Consider the following 23772-nt stretch of genomic DNA (forward strand, 5'->3'; position numbering starts at 1 on the left):
TGCATTTGATCATATCTTTCCTATACAAAAGTAACTACTGCTATATCTCAATCTCCTAGTATTTTCAGTTATCGTGTTTCCTTGTGTCTACTTTTAACTTGTAAAAATATCAGTTTAAGAGAGTACTTATTTTTTATAACCTCACAATTAACTGTGACACAGTATAAAAATGTCAGCACTTTTGACATATATGTTGGATATAGTTTCTCATCTTTTTTCCATTCTACCGAAATGCATTTTCTAGGGTGTTCCTAGTTGTTATCAGTTCTCCAACCATAACTGATTCCCTCCTAATATAAGAACTTCAGTTGTAGTATTGGGAATGCAATCTGCTCCCTATTATTCACTCTCAAGATTTGAGGACCATCCTTGTTAACTACTTTCTTTACTTTTTATTGTTCCTGTTAGAATTTCAATAGCATACCTTTTTTTTCAAAATTCTATAATGGTAATTCTTTAACTTTGTTTCTCCAGCAGGTCCTTACTGCCACAGAGCTTGACGGCTACAATAACACAGCTTGAAAACAAAACAAAAATAAAACCCCGCACAAGAAATACTGACTTCCTTCTGGACAGTATCCAGTTTCTTAAGCCTGGGATTTAAGCAGTGAATTGGTTACAAATACTTATTCTAGAATCTGATGGTCTCAAAGGAAAAGCCTGACTTTCCCTCACTAGTAATTGGAACATGCACAAGTTACCAGACATCTCTCTTTCTTAATTTTAAAATCTATAAAATGGGGATAGTAAGAGTACCTATTTCATTTGGTTACTGCAAGGATTAAATGGATTAATAGGTGAAAAATTCTTAGAGTAGTTTGAGGTTCATAAGTTCCTAATAATTGTTAGCTTCTATTATTGTTGTATTATTATTAAAAACATGAGTTAATCTGTCTAAAACATAACTTTCAAACCTTAACTTCCACCCTTCCCCCTGGTTTTAACTTACAGATTTGGCAACAGAATATTTGCTTCTCCATATTGATTTGCTGTCTTATTCTGCATTTGTGTTCATGCAGTTGTGCATTCCTAGAATGTCCCTTTTCTCCATCTGTTAAAATAATGCACATAGTGCTCCAATATTGGCCTTAATGGAGAGTTCTATAAATTCTTCCTTGATTACACTCTAAGGGATCTTTTCTAAAGATAGCCAAAGACATTTTATTCTAATATCTTGTTCATTGTTAATAAGATGAGAAATTTAAATCAAGGTAGAATCCCTGAAAACCAGTCCATTTTGAGAAGAGAGAAAATGCTAAATTACAGTTTACAGTGCAATTTCATTCACAGATATGTTAAATGAAAAACAATTAAATCTGTTTTAAAATTTCATCTCATTCATAGTTGGAAAACAGCACTATTAAATGCAGGAAATACATTATTTTATAAAAAAGTGACAAATTTTTGCTTTCATATGGAATGTTAACATAAGAAGAACTAAAAAAGTGTGATGCTTAACTGCAGTTGGACACTAGAACAACTTAGTTGTTTGGTCTCTTTTCATTCAAGTAAAATAGTGATACATATGCAAAACTGATGGGTGAGGCACAAGACAAAAAACACACAGAATCATAATATCATGAGAATTACACAGAGAGCCCAATGAATAAATATAAACAAAAAGTAAAATATGAGCAATTTTTAGACTTTTCCCTCGTGGACTTGTGACAGAAATGCCTAGTTTGCAGCATCATTTCTGTCTGACTTTGAAAGACAAAGAAAGGTACAGAAAAATAAATACAAGTCTGCTTAAGAGAATCAGTTTTATCAGAGAATAGGATTTTAGTGAAGAAAAAGGAGGCAAGAAAATCTCTGGGCTTCTGCATGTTCAAATGCTGATTCATGGCATATATCGATACCTTCGGTATATCTCACAGAAAGATCCAGTTTTCCACACTAACCGATTGTTTTCACTTACTTTGCGTGATGGTTTTCAGGCATCTGTGTCTTTCCAACAGGTAACTTTGGAGTAACAATATCCTGTCTAAGGCTAGAATTTACTCTAATGATTAGTACAATTGTCAAATATAAATTAAGTCAAACTGGATGTGGACATTGGCTTGTATCACTTTTTAAAATTTTTGGCCTGGAGAAATACACATTATTTTTCTACAATCACCAAGTATAATATGCTGCTTCCTATACTGAAGTAAAAATCCTTTTTTTTCAGAAAAAAGAACATTGTCAGATAACTTTTCCTGTTTGTTGTACATAATAGGTGTCTTCACTCTTTGCAAATCCACTCCTCAGATTTTAAGAGTGTGAAATTTTATAGGTTATAATCATACCTTGTTACTAACATCATAAAGCAAAACCTAGTCTTTGCTTGGCATTTTACATTTGGTTCTATTCTACCAATTCCACTGGTTTCACAGATGAAAAAGAAATGTAGGAATACAGTACTTTTAAAACATATATATTATGTGAAAGAATATATATTGAAGGTATAAAATAGTGATATATCATGAAAAGAACATTTGGAGTCTGATTTTTCTGTGGGAATTAAATAAAGCATAATTAGTTCTATTTAAGCCCAGAATTTTAATTTTCTTCATACCCAGGCTGATGTCATTGTTCCAATTTTAACTGAATATATGATTGGCTTGAACATTAATGAGTGCTTCTTTTGGGCCAGGCACTCACTGCCTTAAATATGTTAAATAATTTAATCTCCGCAATGAGCTTTTTAGGAACTATGTCACAAATGAGGAAAACAAGTTATAAGAAGTTTAAAGAAATTATAGAGGTCACACAGCTAGTAACTGGCTGGATCAGTATTTGAACCCTGGAAGATTGGTTCCATAGCTGGAGATATTAACCATACCACATCACTTCTCTGAGATGAGAACATTATAAAGATTCATTCTTGTATTTCTATAGTAAGTAATGAGTCCAAAGGAAATACATGCATATTTTGAGAATATCTCAAAATGAAATCTTCTGAAATTAAAAGTTCCAAGTTATCATAAAAAGAAAATGTGTAAAATCAGTGATGCTTAGGAAAATCTACCCTGAAAATAATAAGTCTAGAGCATTTTTCAAATATTTACTATGGACAACACAATCCAACGAGGTGAGCAGGTGTACTTTATGTACATCATAAGGGAAGTCGAAAACTTCTCACTAGTATTGTAAAATGCCCAAGGTTGATTTATTCATTTTCTTCAAAATGATCTCAAAGAAGGGTTAGTGATTTGCATGAGATAGGGGGTGGGAGAATATTAAAAATGCTTTTTGTGCTTCTCGGACAGCCCAGAGCGGGTGACACTGAGATGTGAGTATTTTGGACTGTGCAGAATGTATGGTATTTTTACACCGAATGAGAATGTATGAGACTATGTGTGATCCCTCACAGTGAAGTTGATCTGATGCCCTTTACATTGCCAACCAGAGTTCTCCCAGCATTTCTGTTTTTCTCCTGATATCTCTTGGGAGTATTTCAATTAATTCAGTTATTGCATCTATATAAATTAAGATGTTGATCTTATTTTCATATCGGTCTGTGATGAGTTCATAAGCCTAATTGTTTTTCTATGAAGTGAGCTTTGAGAACATTTATACCATCTAGTTCTAGGGCAAACTAACCTGAAGACTATTATGACTGGAATATACTAGGTGCTTGACAATAAGTTTATGTAGGTCACACTGTTTTTGTCAGTAACTTGGAAGACATGCGTAAAGCAGCTGGTTCAAAACATTTTGCAGTTCTAAACTGCCATGGCACTACTGTACAATAAATAACAGTACTAAAATAACAGGATCTATTGAACATCCCTCTGAAATTATAAACTAATTGAAATGTGATAAACTTTAAATCATTAAAAAGAGGGTATAGATCTAAAATTAACTTCAAGCAATATAACATGCCCTTTGCAAAATATGTTAAATGCTTGTATTTAAAGGGAAGGTAGTATTCCCTCCTATTGGTTTTATTAGCACAATTTTTATAAGCATAATGAAAACACAGTTTCTGTGAAGAATTCCTACAGAGCAGCACTTTAAGTTCTCAAGGATTATGTTCCTAGATCTTGAGCTCAATTTTAAGTGTGAGAAATGAAAATTAAATGACTTAATGTCAAGTGTTTCCTAAAAGTAATTCTAATGTAAGACTGAATTAAAAAAAATTTTTCCCAGTAATTTAAATAAAAGCCAATATTTTGTTATCATTTAAGAAATAATTATCTTCACACTATTCCATAACACAGTTAAAATATATAGATTTCCCAAATCCTTAGCATAATTCAAGTTCAATGTATTTAGGATTCACCCCAGTATATCAAAACGCATTTCTGTATTGTCTAATACCAAACACCCACTTTGCTTATATAAAAATGAATACATTTATAAAACCAAAAAATATTAATATATCTTATCTTTAAAACTATTTATTATAGCCTGAGATTATAGAGGTTATTTCATGACCCTAGATTGATGAGAATAAACTATCACTTGTAACAGTGGTTGTATATTTATGAAATCAGTGCCTTTATTATGTCTTATTTTATCTTCTCATTCCTGTAAACGGGCTCTCGGTGGTAACCACTACTATTATCTTAACATTTAGCATGAATGTTAACACAATTTCCTATTTGATTATTTTCCCTTTCATTTTATTTTTAAGTGTGTGATGAATTCATGCTTCCATATTACCAAGCTAATGCTGCATTTTAAATTTCTTTCAAAATATGAACATAAAATATAACAGTCATATAAAGCCTGCTCAGTATATTTTTCAAAATAATTAAGAAAACATGTATTACTACTAGGTTTGAGAAGTAGGCAAGTTAGCCTTGAATCATCAATAATGGCTGCTTAATTTTTATTTATTTGTGAGCCATTTCATGGTAACTGACATAAAGGATTTTTCTTAAAATTCGGCAGATAATAACATGATATCAAAAGTGGAAAATTCTTACTAAAATAAAAATAAGCTACTTTGGTAAAGGGTTCAATACTTCACAAAGACTTTAAAATCTATAGTCAGATGTCTTCCTTTAATAAATTACTATTGCATATGATAAAATATATAATAATTTGTCTTTTATAAATTACTATTGAATATGATATGAAGTCTTAAGCCTTTAAGTTATAATGAATACTTTTAATAGGCACATTCTATGTTATTTATTGCATACACACACACACACACACACACACACACATTTTTATACTCAGCTTTTGCTCTCTGCATTATTTGCCCGAAGTTCCTTTAAAACTAAAATTATTAAGTTTTGTTCCTGGATATTTAATCATTCAGTGCAATTCAGTGTGTGAGGGAAAAAAAATGCTTTAAGAAACCAAATTTTTCCTTTTCAAAATTCCAAAGAAATATAAGAAGTCACGCACATAGAAACAGGAAGGGAAGGAAATAGATAAAACCTCAGGCTCACTGGATGACCTTTCGTTCAAACTCGAGTAAAATTTAGCCTCATCCCTTCACTCCTTTACCAGCCCTGGTGTTAGGAAAAGTATTCTGTGGGAAATACATCAAAGGGCTAGAAAGTGCTAGTCCGCCGAATCACAGCTGGCATGTGCATGTTTGTAGTTTAGAAAGCATTTTAGGTGAAGTGTTTCCATATCTTTCAGGAGCAAATGCCAATGCAAGGGTCAGGATATATCCTACAATGTGTAACTTAAACCTCTTCAAATGCAATATAGAGATCCATTTTCTCTTTTTTGCTCTCAATAAAGACAGAGTAACCGATCAGTATCTTCTCTGTGTAGTATTTGTTTAAACACTTAACATTTGGTATGTCACCTTTCCCCTTTCCTTCTCAATTCGCAATCCCTAGATCCTTTTAAACTCTCTTCAGATATGCTATTTTCCAAAATGTTAATCCCTTTTCTTTATTCAGAGTCTCCCTTAAGCATCATAGTCTCCAATTTGCCATAATCTTCTAATCTAGGCTCAAAGAAATGTGAAATACAGACATTTCATTTTTTCTACTCTTCTGTTATAATCTGTTATTTAAATCAACATATTTAAATATATGTTTCAATAAAACACCACCACTAAGTTAACAGATGATAAAGTTTCAATCAATAAAAAATATATAAAGGCAAGTATCAACCATTTTGGAAAGACCAGACATGACTAGCAAGGAGAACATATCCTTACTAACTTGTCTTTTCAGTTTGCAGTTATATTTTAGGATCTGCTAGTTGCTTTCCCTGTATTCTCAGAGAGAATAACTGGCTATTCCATTTTAGTAAAACTCAAATATATTACACTATTTCATTATTCAAAATACCTACATTTTAAAACTGGGAGGTAGTCTTTGGTTAGAAGCCAGGACAGTGTTACCCAAGAGGTGATAGTAATTGGAAGGGGACAGGATACTGGACTTTTTGAGATACTAGTAATGTTTTGGCTACTGAACAAAGTACATAGTTAATGCTGTGCTCATCGGTTACACAGGTGTTCTTATTTTGTGAAAACTTCTTGAGTTATGCATTTGTGGTTGCTGTACTTTAATAAGGTTAGAAATAAAAAATGAAAATGGTTGCTATCTATGAACCTTATTTTAGTCATGAATCAAATTAATTGTGAATATAATTAATATGAAAAAAATATGGAAACTTGAAAAATAACTAAACAGTCAATTATAGTAAGGAAACATTTTCAGAATGAACACTGTTCTTGAAGTTATGTTAAAGATAAACTTTCTTTAATAAACATATCAGTGAAATATTAATGGATTAAACATAGAATCTTTGTATTTGCTTTAAAAATCTGAGTGAAGGGGCAGTGTGTTAACATCAAGATGAAACAAATTTGGCCAAGCATTGTTCTTTATTACAACTGTTCTTATAGGAAAGATTAAGGTAATTTAAAAATCAAGATATATCTACCAAAGCATATCTACATTTATTAACCTCCAATGTAATAATCATCTGATGAGTAACTCTGTGGCAAATAAACCTTACATCCACATTACTAGTGACTAGTGAGGAATTAGTTCTGGCATCAGGCTAATTAAAGGTGAAAAAAAGGTACAAGAATTCTATACTAATTTTCCAGATCAGCCTTGAGGATTTGTATACATTTTCTAAGAATGAAATTATGCAGCAACTTTCAAAACATAACATCGACTCTCATACTTATGGACATACTCCGACTATTATTTTAATTAAACCTACACATGAAATACTCTATCTTACATACACTATCAGGTGTATATCATCAAGACAACTTATTACATACAGTTTATCTATTATAATCATTGTTGACTCAGAAGTTTTTACCATGTGTTGTCTGAGAAAAAAAACCCAATGACTTGTTTAGTTAAATATGAGAGAATCCTCCCGCCCTAGCTATTTCTTTACTTTTGGGTGATGCAAAGTTTAACCCAGAAAATATCTATTTGATATTAATTTTATTTATGTATCACTTCAAGGCTTAGATCTTTTTCTTTATTGAGACACTATTTAAAAATTTTGACAAAACCTTTACTAATATGCCTTTTATGGGATAATGTAGTAATTATCCAATTTTCAGCTGAAATAGTTATTGGCATATTTATGAACCTTAGAACACTTGATGACAAACTAGTCATTTTTCTAGGAAACGTAAAATATATAATTAAATATCCGACACAGGCAATATCAGCATCTAGTGTAGGATTCTACGCCAACATTAAAAGAGGGAAAAGCCCTACTGATGACATTTTTGCAAGCAGTAAAAATATCTTCCTTGTAAAATAGACATCTATTTTCTGTACAGTGGCATGGTTAATTTGGCTATATTATGCAATGTGAACTGATCCTCTAAAAGCACAACCAGTACCTTAAAAGATAAAGGAGCAGACTAAAACTGATTGTACCACTTGTCAGTTTTTCAAAAATCCTGATACTGTCGTGTTAAAAGATTCTATTAATGAAGTAGCCATTCATTAAGTACATTTAGTCTTGTAGCAAACATAATCACTGTCCTTTCTCTGGTAATAGATACAAAGAATTAAAAATTAAATAAAAAGTTCAATGATCTTGGAACATACATATGTACATATGTATCTATATAACCAAATCATGAAAACAGAGCAAAGAAACTGTATTTATAACCACTTGTTGAACTCAATTACTTAAAAGCTATCACTGATAATTCAGATAACACTATTGTACAGATTATAGAAATTTTATTGAAATAAATTTCACATATAATCTTTACAAAACCTAGTTAAAAGAAATGTATCTCTAGGAGAAATATGGCTATGTGCCTAGAAATTATGTAGAAAAATAATGTCATAAAATGCATCAATTATAGAATTAGAAATAAAACCCTAATTTTTATCTGCAAAATTTCTAGCTCAAAATTTGTTTTATTCATGTTCTTTTGTATGTAATTACATTATGGGGTTCAATTATTTTTCAAATCTTCTATGCTCTCCCCACCTAAACTGATGTAGGTGATCAGAGATCAGGAAGGCATTAATTAGGGAATCTTACTGAATCTTGATATCAAATTTCCAAGATTTTTATTATACTTCGGGAAATATTAGATTGGCTCACATTATGCTTAGTTTAGTCTTGACTCAGTAATATTATTTAATCTTGAAAAATGAACCTCACAGTCTGAAACAGTTTCTAACCCATATTATCTAAATGATGCTATCTAATCCCCATTAAAAGGATTTCAGAAGACACAGGCTCACCCAAAAAAAGTCTAGCACATTGAATATTGCATAATGTTTAATGATACTTAGAAGCAATTGAATTTATATATTCCAGACTTATTTACAATATCTTTATAACTTAATGCATTTAAATTTTGACCCATAAATCTTCAGTATGATGAGGCAGGAAAAAATTCCCAAGCAGATATTCATTTTCATTGAATAATCCTATTTACAGTTTAATTGATAATCTTCCTTTGTTAGCTCACATGATGCACAAATGCTTATATGGATTTACTTCCAACGTACAAAATAAAGAGGATGGAAATTATCTGTAATATAAAATGAGGTATACAAATAACATTAATTTGCTATATGTTAACTCAATAAATGCCAAATATGCATGAAGTAAACTGCTTTCAATAATAGATGAAGACTCACATATTATGGAGTGTAAAATATTGAATAAATATATAAATAACTTTTATCAATTATACCATTAAATGTACATTTTATTTAACCATATATCTATGAAGTCGAAAATGTCATTAATAACTTGTAAATAAATAACTCTTGCATGGGAATTAAATAAGGGTAATGAATGATATATCAGAAGAAAATATATTTCTATTAGCTTTATGGAAAAGTAAGAGCTACAGTATGAGAAATGCTAATAAACAAAATATGTAAAAGAAAGGGAATCTCAGAGCCTTCATATAAAAGGAGTAATGAAAATTCTAAGAGAGTTAAGAAATACGAAACAAATTTAACTCTTCCTTAGGATATGGAATACGACCCTACAATGAATCAAAAGTTTAAAATCTCAAAGTATTGAAAAACTCCATCATATCTTACTAAACATCTTGGTTGGGTGTACTTCAATATTTGAGTGAGTTGAATATCTGCTTCTCCTCATAAAAACTTATAGGTACTTGGTAGAGGAATACAACTGATTTAAAACATTTTTAAGAAATTGGAAGAAGAGAAATTTTGCCTACAGATATCACAAACTGTGTGTTTAGACATGTGTAAATGAAAGGATGGTGACAACACTAAAGAAAATGTGGGTATTTAAAAAATGCTCATTCATACATTCATTTTCCCACCACATAATTATTAAGCATTAATAATATGCATAGCTGGGTAATAAGTCTAAATATGCCAAGAGAGTATTGGATACTAACTAGTCCCAATGCACCCAAAGTTCAAAAATTTTCAATGATGTGGTATGTCACCGAGAATCACTGATGTCTGAAGTAGTAAAAAACAAATTGCCTACAGAAATTGCCAGATGTATAGATGTAATATAACAGTTCTGTTTCATAGCTGCACCTCAAAAGATTTTTATAGCTTTCATTTGAAATCATATTACTCAACAACTCAACAACTAAAAACAAAGAGAATGTTATAATATCTCATGTATCAAGAGTTATAGGGAGGTTCCAGTCAGCTGCTGCACCAGTTAACTGGAATAATGATTTGAAGAGTGAATAGATTCCTGCTTTTTAAAGAAGCAAAATATAATATTTGGTTAACATTACATTCTAAGTAGAAATATATACAGAATATGAAGTGGAGTTGGGTTTTTTCTCCTCGTGAGTTATCTTTATTTCCTGCTCACAGGATTGAGGTGCGTAAACTCTTTTGACTTTGAGAAATTAATTCTTGAAGAGTGAGTGTCGATTTTAATGGAAAAATAGAAAGACTGGTGTGATTTAAAGACAAGCTTTGTCACAAAGAGATAAACTAAAAAGTGAGAAAATTAGTTAGGTCCACAAATCTAGATGTATTCCTTCCTATAAAGAAGACAGAGAACAAAAACTTCAAAAATAGGATACTAAGAAAAAGAAGTAAACTTGGAAAAAAGTGAACAGAAGTTAACATATCTACTAGAAAAGAAAAACATCCTGAAAATATTTATTTATTATCAAGAGTTATAGGGAGGTTAATTAGGGAATCTTACTGAATCTTGATATCAGATTTCCAAGATTTTTATTATACTTCGGGAAATATTAGATTGGCTCACTAAATATAATGTATTTAGTGATATATGGACCTTTGAAATGCTTAAGAGGCCACATATAAAAACACTTATTTGTAGACTTTAATGTTTGATGAAATTATGCTATGGTTATGACATTAGAGAAATATACAAATCCCAGAGAAAACACTACACAGGGATACATAAACATGAGGATAATATGGAACAAGAAGAAAAGTCATTTGATTTTGAATTCTGTGTATGCTTTTACCACATTATTGAGTTCAGCAAATTATGAACACTCACAGAAGGCAGAACTGAGATCAGGAAAGGATCAGAAGAGATGTGACTATTGAAATCATGCTCTACAATTTTAATCAACTATAAACCTGAAGTGCTCCTTAGAAATAATACAGATGTCCAAAAGAATTTTCCCAAAATGAAAACTATTGAAAAGAAGTCTAGGTAAAGTGATAGCAATTTTTTAAAAGAAATGTTTCAAAATTCTGACATCTTTTCTTATGAGACGGGTGATTGCATTGAAATGGCAACGGAGCTCAAAAGTAGGCAAAAATAAATTGGTCAGGAGACAACTACAGTGGTTTGTGGGCATACACGGACTAGTCTAATGAAGGCAGGATGGACTGTGACACTTCTCAATAGATAGTTCCCTACAGTCCAATGATTCTAGAAAATTTCATGGATTTAGGATTTAAAAGATCATTACATCGGTGAAGTTTTTCACTTCATTCAATATAATTTTTACTACTGTACATGACCGTTTAATCAAATGAAAGAAAGATTTTCACAAATGTATTTAGATATTCTATTGGTTATCTTTTGGGTTTTCTTCAATTCTTAGGGAATGATTATGTTTATTGACAAGAAAACAACCCATTTCCAAATAATAAATCCTTATACCTTTAATACTATATTATTTAGGCTAACTTGAACTGACAGGTTTGCTGACAAAAATCTTAAGAGATAATGTTCAAAATGTGAAGCCAAAATCATAAGCAAGAATGATTACAAAAATAATAGTAAAGGTATTTATTATTGTGCTTTTTAAATTATATGAACAATATAGCTTTTAGTAATTTTTGTATTCCTTATTTGCTGAGATTATCCATATTGTTTTATGAATAATTATATCACTTGAAAGACTAATTTTTTAAATAAGATGTCTAAAATTCTAAATAAGCCTTGAATTCCTCATGATAAAAATGCACTATTTTTAAACTCCAGAAAATGTTTTTATATTTCATTTTAATAAGTATTGATAACAATGATTCATCTTTAAAAAAATTAAAGTGATACTGTTGTATTTGTTGTTACTCTAATAAAAATTAACGCTAGAAAAATCAACACTGTGTTCAAATATGTGACCATATTCTACATGTTTCAGTTTATTTCCTTAATCTTTTGTGTACCTGTTCAATCTTTATCAGTGTATGAGCGAACTACAATATTATAACAAAAATAAGAGCAAGCATGCTCATGAGCAATAAAGATGGAAAAATGTGTTCAAAAGTACTCTTGATTAAAAAAATAAGCTGCATTTCATTAAATGCATCATTTATACTCTTCATGGATCTTTTCATATACAGTTTTAAAGAAGGAAATATTTAGGCATTTTTTATAACATAGAAAGTACATTTTTCTAACATGCATACATGTACTTTTCTGTAGAAGCTAGTTTCTTGCAATTTTTAATTTTAATTTTAGCATCAGAGGTACACACGGAAAGTTCTTGGATATAAACAATGATCTCATTTGTGTTATTAGGCTTATCACCATTTCCCTGTCATCATTTTGTAAATGACAGTGGTAGCCTCATTAGGCTTTTTTTAGAGCTTTGCAAAAATAACTAAATATAAAGCCATCTTTTCTTAACATCAAAATGTACATTATGTTCATTAAAAAACTAAATGCATGTTTAGCAAAAGAAAAACTGCTACCTCAATAATTATTTAAACATTCTGATTAAAAGCAAGTAATTAGTGTCAATTTTTAGCTTCTTTAATTACGTAAGGGAGGTGCTTTTCAATTTATAAGATGAGAACATTTCCATTCCTGCTGATAAATGATATAAGTATTAACAACTATTACCATGTGAATTCTGGGGGCAAATGGTCAGGAATAGTTCTGGTTGATACTTCGATTCACCATAAAATTGACTATGCCTATTAAATCAGAGCCATGATGTAATTTTAAAGGTAACTGTGTGAGTCTAACATTAAACACTAGAAGTCAAAAAAATTCTGATATGAATAAAAATATGTAGAACTAAACATAATATAAGTAAAAACTACAAAATAGCTATTTTTTTCTGATTATTTTTCATCCAGGTCACACTTCATTCCAAACCTTAAATTTTGAGCATTATCAGCTGATTATTACAGAAACAAAAAATTGTTACATATCTGGATAACATGTAACCAAATCTTATTTTTTTTGGTAAAATAGCAGTTGCATTCTTTGATTTCTAGCAGCATATGTAACTGTTAATATATTTCATAATTACTAAAATCAGATTTCTAAATAAAGACACTAGATTCTAAAAAAAGTTAAAGAAATTTCATTAAAATATATGCACCATTAATATTTTTATTAATAAAAATTGTTACTGTGATGCTTGCCATTAAAAAGAAAAACTAATCAGTGGAGAAGACATTTTTAGGTGACTAAAATTTCATTTCTATATGTAAGTGAAATTTCATCAAGATTAGTACTCACCACAAGTAAAAGAGAATGAATTGATCTTTCTACATACTTGATATAGATTTACCAGTTAATAAATGCTAAAAGCAAATACTTGTATTTATTTAGAAATATAAATTTGAATTACTGTGAAACATATGCCCTGAATTTTTGCCTTGAAATTATTGATAATGTATATGATATGATGTATATTTTTACTCTAAGTGAAACAATAGTGAGAATATCTTGTTTAAAATTTGGAAAGCTTGGTTTTTGATAATAAAAAAACAATAAAGATACAGAATTCAGTTTGAGAGTCAAAGACTGCATCATAGTCTTGATTTATTAACATTTGATTTTAGGCTAGTTTAAATCCCTCGTGTGTGTAAATGTGTGAGTTAAATTTTAGAACTTTAGCATACAGATTACATCGTAATTAGTATGTTAGATGTTTCAATACTTTCCTTTCCTTAAATATTTGTGTCCTCCTTGTATTTTATAACTTTAAAAAACAGAGCCAAACAAATATCAGTAATGTAGAGAAAGACACAATTATTTGGTTCTGAAATGATAAAATACTGTATCATGCTGTGGTAATGGTATTTCTAAATAATTTGAAACGCTGAATGCAGTCCTTCTTAAAACACCATTTAATATGGTTGCCATCAAAAGGTATGTATCCGATGACAGACCCACTCCTTTAATCACATGACACTTGTCTATTCGTATTATCAAAGTCCAGAATAATAGTCATGTTCAATGCTAGTCCATGCCTTTCACATTTACATTCATAAGGGCTAAAGTATTTATTTTTCTAGATTTCTTTTCCTTTAATTTTTTTCCCTCCCATTTCATAAGTCATAAAAAGTGGTATCTGCAATCTGTCTCATTTTTGTTTCTAGCTTACAGTTCCACGATTTTTTTTGTATTAGAAGAAAATCAGAAAACATCATGTACATAGATAGCATTTGCTATGTAAAAGTAATCTTTTGATTGAATTGTTATGAATTTGATCCTTATCAAATATTAGTTTAGGTTGTTCAACCAAATAGTTTATGTAGTTTGACCATGGTAAATTGAGCTTTCCCCTAACTTAAAGAAAAGATTTCTATGTAGCAGAGATAGTTTCATTAACAATATCCTCAAGAGAAATATACTACAGAATCTCAAAGCATTTTCATTTCTCATGGTAGTTGTATAAAATAATCCACTTAGAGAATATGGCCCCAATATTGAAAGAGTTGAGTGCAATTATCAGTGTCTCAATATTAGAAGAACCTATCATTTTAAATAAATTAAGAACCATCCTGACATATTACTAAATCATGTTGAATGGTCAAACTGATGGCTGCACTGATCTCTTAACTTACCTAAGATGTTTAATGCCAATTTGGTAGGAGGATAACTAGGTGACAATGCTGGCATTGATAAGAAATGAGATCTCATAGTGACTCAAGTGTCAAGAGATTTTTCCACCTTAACTAAGTTCCTCAAAACACATGTAAATCAATAAGAGAGCAATATCCAATGAAACTATGAAGAGCACTTAAAAAACGTTTTCAACGACATCCAGTTATGTTTGTTGTTGACCCCATGTTCTAACACAGGAAGCTGTCTAGTAAATTCATAGTAAAGTGCTGCCTGCATCCAGTCACTTTTATCCTTATTTCTGAAAACAACTTGAACTCTATTGTTACTAAGAATAAGGCATGTTTCATTTTATTCCCTCAAAAGGAATACTTTGATACAGCCTTTTATGTAATACTTACTCAAATATGGTGGTTTGTAAGGCGCTCGTGTATTAGACAGTAGTCCATCCAGCTCCTTCCTCTCCAGAGTGCTGTGAAGGGCCTTCTCTTTGCCAAAGGTGGAGAAGGACCGCTCTGCCCCAGGCTGGGCTTCTGGAGTTTCAAACACCTCAGTGTCTGGAACAGAGTCCATGCCAGGAACATGCAGATTGCTGCGATAATCAGCAGCCTGGCGTCCATCGGAAGGGACAAAAGAAGGCATCCAGCACCGATCTGAATGGCCCAGTGCTTTACATTCCTCTGTGCAATTGGAGAAGAGATCCATACCTATCGACAGAAAAAAGAGAAACTAGGTTTCACCAACCTGATCAGCTGCTTAGCTAGGAAAGATTACAGGTAGCATAGAGCAATGGGTGGAATTGTCAAGAAATTGTTCTTGTCTTAATGTGCCAGGAATCAGAAATTGTGTAATAAATTTTGTAAAGGGTAAGAATCTTTTGGCAGAGAGACCTTTGAGAGAGGTGTTTCTAAGCTACTCAGAGTTTGTGCAGAGGAGATGTAGGCACTAAATTACTTAAATACAAAATGTTGAGAAGAAAAAGAATGTGTACATTTTTAAATCTCTATAACAGAGAAAAAAATGTAGTATAGAGCATTTATAACCCACAATCTCTAATGATAAGTCATCTGGCTTTTTTCTTAGAGACCAAAGATAGAAAACATGAGAAATGCTAACAATGATATTTAGATTATGAAATATGGACTGAAACAAAAAGTGAAATTTAACAGAAACATAGCATACATATCAGTAAACCAGTAAATAACAAGAGTGAAATGATTTCATGAGCAGCCAAGAGCACGCTTTCTCATGTTCCTAGAAAATGCATTTCTCAATGACATTCTGGTGGCACATATTACCACAAATCACTCATCACTTACCACCTTGGACAAACTCAGAACAAATGACTGTAATTAGTGAAACCAAGGTAACCAAGTTCAGTGTGAGTCAACTACAGATACTATTGACAAATACCTTATTACTGGTTCTATATTGGAAAACACTTATCCTAATCAACATAGAACTGTTTGCTTACTGATTCTAGAATACCAAGATTTCAAATGATATATTCAAGTTGCAGTGTCTCCCATAGATCGATAAGACTATTAAATATTATTCAATTAGAGTTAAGAAAGCTCATCCAGTTTCTCAAGGAAAGCACAATTTTTGATCACTATAGAATGCTACTTGGTATTCATTAACCAACACATAAAAACAAGTATGTAAATCAAACCATTTTAATGTTTTTCTAAAATACTAATACATTTATCAAATATGTTTTAAAACAGTATCCATTTGAAATAACCAAAATACAATAACTCTGATGAAAGAAACCCTTGAATGCATGCTGTCTGAAAAAAAGACATTTTTTTAACCAACAGAATAATATCTATTTGATGAACATAATTGACTGTTTCTTCTATAAATATGAGTGATTTGAGCTATTGAGCAAGTTTTAGTTTTTAAAATCCTGATGGTATTCTGTCACATTCTGATTTATTTGTGTGTATTTGTGTGTACATATTAACATCTGTATACATATAAAATAAATTGCTTTTTCACAATTATTAACCCTCCAGATGATCTGCAAGTATTTTGGAGTTAAGAACAGCTAAATAGGTAAATTCTGTTTAAAGAAATAACACCAACCTTCTTATCATACATTAATCTCACTTCATAATTACTTTTTTATTTTAAATTAAACTGCATATAATGCCAAGTCTGACTTTGACTATAACATTCCATTGATAACTGTCATGCATTAGCCTGGAAATAAATTACTGATCAGTGAACTGTTGAGGGACATAAACGTGAGCTGCAGCCAGGATAAGGAACCAGACTAAGGAGAGCATGTAAAACATGTCAATATTTCTCTAGACACCAGAGAAACTCAGTTCTTCGTCCTAGTTCTGCAAAAATATAGTAGAAAGAAAACAAGAAGGGGAAGGAGAATGTCCCTGAGACACATTGACTTACCAGGTGAGTAGAAGCTACAGAACCGGACAGATTTGTATTTTGACACACTGTACTATAAAAGCTCTCTATTTGTAGTGCAATGGGAGAAAAATGCTTTTGTGATGGAAATAACATTTAAACTATTATGAGCAATTATTTATTTTAAAGCCAAATATAATTTACATTAACTTTGAAGTTGATGGAATTAATTCAAATATTAAGACAGAATTGTATTGAGTCCTGATAAAGATGGATACTAATGCAGAATTTGGACTTAAAACAGTTTTTCTTCACATGACTGATAAATATCATTTAAGTATACCACACGAGACCATGATACTCTCACAATCTTTTTGAGCACTTGCACCCAAATACTCTTATAATTTTTATTATGATAATCTCACCTAGAAATTTTCAATAAACTATTTTCTCAATATTACTATTAAAATGTTGCTGATTATGTTAGAAGTTACTTGTAGTAGAACTTGTTTTTACAGGTAGTTTATATGCAATTGTACCCATTCTTCTTCTCTTGAAGTGTATGTTTTTTGCTTCTCTTAATTTTTAGGGGCTAGTTAAAACTCCCTTGGATGATGGAAAAAAGTTCTCATGTACTGAGAATATATACAAAAAATATATCATGTATATACCAAGAAAAGTGAGATATATGATATAGTTTATATTGAGAACATGTTACTTGATGGAAGGGAAAGAAACACTTGTAAATAATGTTCTTAATAAAGTAATGAAATAATCTTTTTAAAGTGGAACTCCCATAGTGATAACATACAGCTTTACATAACTAGGTTGAATGATAAGGTGGCTCAAACTGTGCATGACCAGTTTTACTGATAAAGCAAATATACCCATTTCTCATGAAGAAAATATTAGACATAGAAACAAAAATCTTAAAAATAACATAAGTAGTACACCAATTTCAAGTAAGTAACAAAAACATTCATTGAAAATGGATTTTTTTCACAGTGCTCTTGGAATTTTTTAATGGCTCAGATATAAGGCACAAGAATAAATAAATTTAACTTGATTCTTTTTTTCTTCATTCAAATGCTCTTATTAAAGAACCTATGGGATTTGTATAGCAGAAAAGTACATGCCAAACCTGTTTTGAAGTTTTGGTAATTTCTAAGAAATATCTCAACATATATATTTTACTTGCAATTTCTTCTCCTAGTTATTTATTTATTTTCTCCAATTCTTAGAAATAATCTGTTCTACAAGGCATGACAGTTGACGTGATAGACTGCCTGTTATGCAAAGATATATTTAGACAAATTTGAAAATACATCATTTTTAAGTGGCAAGTAACTTGTCCCTTACAGTCAGAGGCAATAATATTACCACTGAGAACAAACAGTGATTTCAAAAACAGGTAACTGTATTCAATTTTTGCTGTTTTCTGACGAATGTGATATGAAATTGCTTTTACATTTCTTCCTCATGCACAAGCCTTCATAAAAATATAGTTAATTTTTCTAAACATGATACATTAATTTTAAAGCAAATCAACACAACTTTTTAAGGGAATTTCCAATCTTCTTGTAACCACTTAACACTGGAAAATAGAGGGGTATTAATTATAATAACAAAAATGCTATAATTTTTAGGAAAATATGGTTTGGAGGCAGATATTTATTAACATAATTCACTTATAAAATATTTAAACATGTACTTCAAAATTTTCTCCTTACCTATCATCTTTCAAAAATGTTTGCTTTTCTCTTTTTTCTCTCAATATTTTGTCTTACATATTTTTTTCCAATTCTAAGTCTCTCTGCATCAACTTGTAACTCAGGTTTTCACCAGAAAGCAGAAGAAACTTTTGCAAACTGGTGTAAATTCATTATTTATAAATCTAGAAGCTAATTTGCCAGTATCTAAATTCTTATTGGAGTTGGGAAAGAGAATTTGGTATTTATGGTCAATCAAGAATTCTCTTGATATCACAGTAGTTCTGCAATGGCTTAATACATTTCATGATATGCTTTACTAGTTTGAAGATACAATTCAAATCATCTTGTTTTTCAATAAAGAGCTAAATTTTATTATGTTTCAATCTGATAATAATTGAGAAATAAACACATTTAGAAGTTAAGTTCCTTATAACTGAAAGAAAAATGTTCAAGTACAGCAATTTGATCATTTTCAGCAAATCATAACATTAACATACTTATTAAGGTTCTCTTCAATATATGTTTTAAGAAGGCACAATTATTAAATATAAATTCATACTTAATCCTAGCATTATGCACAGTGTTAAGTATTTAATAAATGAGGAAAATTTTTCCTATGACTAAATAGATCTCCCTAGATGTACCTCCAGTAATATTTAAATATTTAAAACTGTAGTACTAAAAATGTATCAGTATTCTAAATCAGAAAAAAGTCTATCCTTTAGTCTAATAACAAGCAAAGTTAAAAGTGTATTTCTATTAAGTCTACTTTTATTTGTTTATTTATTTTGCCTATTTTAGCTCTGATTAATCAGTTTTTCCTCCTGTGATGGTTTATGCATACATTTACCACATTTCCTTGGACTTCTGCCATATCTAACCAATACATCAATAGTGCAGAGAAAAAAAACGGAAAGCACCTTGACAAGGCTATAGAAAGAAAGTGCCACAGAGCAGTGGTCAAACCGAAGAATTTCACACATGGAGCCAGGTGCAGTGGAAAACTCAAAAAGCTTGTGTGATTCTCTGTGCAGCTGCCTCCGTGTTTAAAGCCCTTCTATGAACAAGATTGGTGACTGCGAATGGCTTAGAAAGGAAAAAAGCAAGGGGGAAGGGGGAAAGAACAAAAAAGAAAACTATTCAAAGAAGAGAAAAATAGAAGTCATATCTACATAAATAAATACAGAGTAAAGCTCACATAGAAAAGAAAGTGGGAATAAACAAGAAGTTCCGAAATTTAAACAGGTGAAGTGCTGAACTAAATAGTGTAAATAATGTAATATGGAATGAAGTACAAAGTAGAGAATGCAGAATTGGTATCTTTCCAGTTTTATCTTTCCTTGATAATCTAATCTGTTCCCCCTAAAGACTCACTGACTGAGATCTGCTTATTAGCTTGAATTCTTTTCATGTCCTTATCCTGGAAATAGATGTGCTAGGAAAAAATTTCCTAAATACACAAAACTGGAAGATCATTAATACCTGGCTTTACAAGAAATTGAATAGATGTACTTGTTTACCTGAAATGGGGTTAACTTTTAGGAAACATTTTAGCTACTTGGTATGAAGTTTATAGTACACATCAGTATGGGCTGGAAAGTCATTAAGTAAATGCACTTTATCTGCATTTAGGGTTTTATACTCAAAAAAAGAAAACACTTCAAAATCTTACAGTGATATTATACACATTAAATATGATTGCAATTCAGCACACAAAAGTGTGATTATTTCTTAATACAAGTGTGTTTTCACAGTTCCAAAACAGCTATTATTGTGCCCAGTATGTTATGGCTGCCCTGTGCTGCGAATGAAATATGTGACAGATTGTTAATCCTGTAATACTTTTACGTGTTTAGGAACTTAAGGATTGAGAAAAATGTTTCTGTATTTTAGAAAGAAAAATAAAAAAGCCTTGCTTTTTAAAACTTTTTTAAGAACTCTATTTAGCATTTTAATTTTCTTTTTAATGTCAATTTGAAAGAAACAATGCAAAAATGGCAACATTGAATGCCTGTAAAACAAAATAGCTACTGGGAAAGAGCATTGATAAGAATATAGTTCCATCAATCGTCCAAATTTAGCACTTTTTGCAGATGTTTATTTCTTTCTCTTTCTTCAGTTAGGTTATTATGGCTCATTATGTCTGAGGGACTAAGCTAATTGAAATGTTCATGGAGATTGGAGTGCTACAGAAAAAATCAAAAGTGAGGGTTGGGGACGGGAAAAGAATAAAATGCATCCGAGGGAACATGAAGCAGATACTCTCTTTTAAATATTAAACATTTTGTTTTACAAGTTTTAAAAAGCTGACTATTAAATTAGAAACTGAAAAAAGAATAGGAATGAGCAATTCAAAATGCACAGCTTTTTAAAGGTAACAATAAATCATATGCCATATATATAGGCCAAAAATGAAAGGGACTTTGTACTCAGATATAAACTTCTGGCAAGATCTAGTTTGTTGTCAGGTTCCCAGACACTAAATAGATGCTCTGTTCACTTAGCGTGCAGGCCCGCAAGGGGCAGGGACCTCCGGGGATTCTTGGCAGTTCTCAAGTCTCATTAGGTCTGCATATTAATGACTTGCAGCAATATAAAGAGACCCTTGAGCAGCCTTTCTTCCCCTCCTCCTGCCTGTGTTTCCCAAGGCTAAGGCAGCCGCAGACACAGCACACGTTAGCCGAGTGAGAGGCTTGCTGCAACTCCTGCTGCCAGGCGACCATGGGGCGGATGCTGCCCTTTGACACATGGCCTCAGCACCGCTCGGAGGTCTACCAAGTGTGCTAATGAATGGGTGCTCTCGAGGACCAATGCTACCTTGAAAGTGAGGACCCTATCACTCTATGGGTATGCCATTAGCCAAAATAAAGCTCAAATCTCAAGCAACGGAGTTGACCTAAAGACTGTTTGATGATGGACATTTTTAGAAGTTACAAAAGCTGACTTGCCTTTCCACTTCTTTATGTGTCAGCTATACACAAAGCTCACTCGAAAAAGATAAAAGTAAGGAACTTCTACAAGTAGGCTTCAGAGTTGAAATGCAAATAAAGTGGAAAGAAAATTCAAATTTTATGAAATTAGTTTCATCATTTGAAGGTACATATTTTATTAAGGGTTTTCTTTCCATATTAGTAATTAAGAGTTATCAGAATCCCATAAAACTTAAATGTTAAATTTATATAGATAAAAATAAAGTAAAATATATGCATCACATTGCAACACCCATCAGTGACTACTGTTAAGCCTGCATGCAAATATACACAGAGTTCAACTTCTGACAGGTCATAGACCCTGTTGAAGATACGAGGCATCTCAGGATGCTTCCAAAAACACACATTATTAAATGATTATCAATGTCCCGAAGCCTAAGAACCCAGGATTGGAAACCCTGCTTTCAACCTATTCATGGTTTAATCACCATTGCTTCTTTATTCAATACTCAGTGCAAAATGCATTGCTCTTAATAGCAAGAAATTTAGATTCTAGTCCCCAATCATCCACTTATACTCTTGTGACCTTGTGCAGGTCAATCAATCTCATTCATCTTCAGTTACCTCATCCATAAGGGAGTCTAATAATACCCTAATTGACTGAAGGCTGAGGAATAGACCAGGTGAGAAATCTATAACTTTTTGTATGCAATATAATTCCATTAAAGAACATCACATAAGGAAGACATATTTCATATTCTAACACATTCCACACGAACTTTAAATGAACTTTAAAAAAATATGTTTCCAAAGAAACATTATATTTTTATAATGATCTTTAAGTATGTAATTATCAACATAGAATGACACCATTTTTCTATAGATTTACTAATATTAAACTTAAAGATAATTATCTAGGACATCATCATTTCTAGATTTATTTAAGAAACAAAAAACAACTATAAAAGTCAGCATAACCTCTGAACAAACACACTTACCAGCTGACTGGCCGCGGTTGGTGGCGTCGTGATCACTATCGCCCTGTTCACTGTCTCCATGGCCACTGTCCTTAGAGCTTACTATGTCGGCTTCCTGGAATGCAGAACTAGAAGGACAGAATGTGAATATCAGAATAAAAAGGGTGAAGAAACACATAAAATATTCTTCTGCCACCACATGGTCACCAATGGTGCTGCAGATTCACAGATCTCAGTTGGCTTTATTTCTGCATAAAGCTAGTTTTCATAACCTTAAACCTAATTCTTTAAAATTGAATATTAGTAGTTTGAGCCCTTAAGGCATGTAAAGTTTAGTCATTATTCTATGATTTGAGCTAAGTATATGGTTACATCATTTTCATAAAAGAAATGTATATATACACCCAGTACAGTTAGGAAGACTACCAGTAGCAGTGTAGGCATGTTAAGTGACAAAATATTCTACTATATTTGGTAAGTTGTATATAAATGAAATATACCCATGTTTTTACTATACTGTCCATGAACCCCCAACATAATCATTATTTATGGCCTGCCCTAGTTGGGGGTACTTCATACATTTTATATTTTAATACTGAATAATATATCTAATTTCTACATTAAGTAGATAGTTAATTGTTCATACCCCAAGCTGGGAAAAAGAGGAGTCCATACCTGTTAACTCGGCGAGGTCTGTCAACTAGATAGCTGAGCTCTGCTCGCTGGTGTTTAGTCTAGAAAAAAAATAAATAAACCAAGAGCATTTGAATGCTAAGGGTTTAACTAATAGTCTGCTTTTGAGTTTAGGAACTAATTCTAGCTTAAGTTATTGTGTACATTTTTATGAATTCCCAAGCTTTCCTAAGACCTCAGTCTAGTGATTGCTTAGTAAGGGCAGGAAAATATGCAGACACCTCGATCTAGATTTTCAGTAAAGGTAAAAAAAGAAGAAGATGAAGAAGAAGAAGAAAAATGCAGAAATAAAAGGCCAATTTTTAATGAGTGGGCTTATTTTAAAGGAGAGAATGAATACAAATGACCTCATAGGTAGGGTTCATGAACTATTGTCTCTAAAACAGTCAACCTAGTTATACTCTGCACTCTTTCTTTCAGTGGCCT

General features: G+C 31.5%; 1 protein-coding gene across 2 annotated transcripts in view; it reads right to left on the reverse strand.

Annotated features, from left to right (window-relative positions):
* Positions 1-23772, reverse strand: part of PCDH10 (protocadherin 10) — a 43459-nt gene that overhangs the window by 15003 nt on the left and 4684 nt on the right. The window contains exons 2-5 of one of the 2 annotated variants that reach the window (XM_017676178.3): positions 23329-23387; positions 22675-22781; positions 15063-15368; positions 8184-8944 (exon numbers count right to left, since the gene is read on the reverse strand). In XM_017676178.3, coding sequence (XP_017531667.3) covers positions 8907-8944; positions 15063-15368; positions 22675-22781; positions 23329-23387 — 510 coding nt within the window. In that variant the 3' untranslated portion in view covers positions 8184-8906. Of the gene's footprint in view, positions 1-8183; positions 8945-15062; positions 15369-22674; positions 22782-23328; positions 23388-23772 lie in introns of those variants that run through there. The other variant, XM_036990782.2, reaches the window with a different exon arrangement.

Source organism: Manis javanica, chromosome 5 (genome assembly GCF_040802235.1).
Source record: "Manis javanica isolate MJ-LG chromosome 5, MJ_LKY, whole genome shotgun sequence".
Classification (NCBI taxonomy): Eukaryota; Metazoa; Chordata; class Mammalia; order Pholidota; family Manidae; genus Manis; species Manis javanica.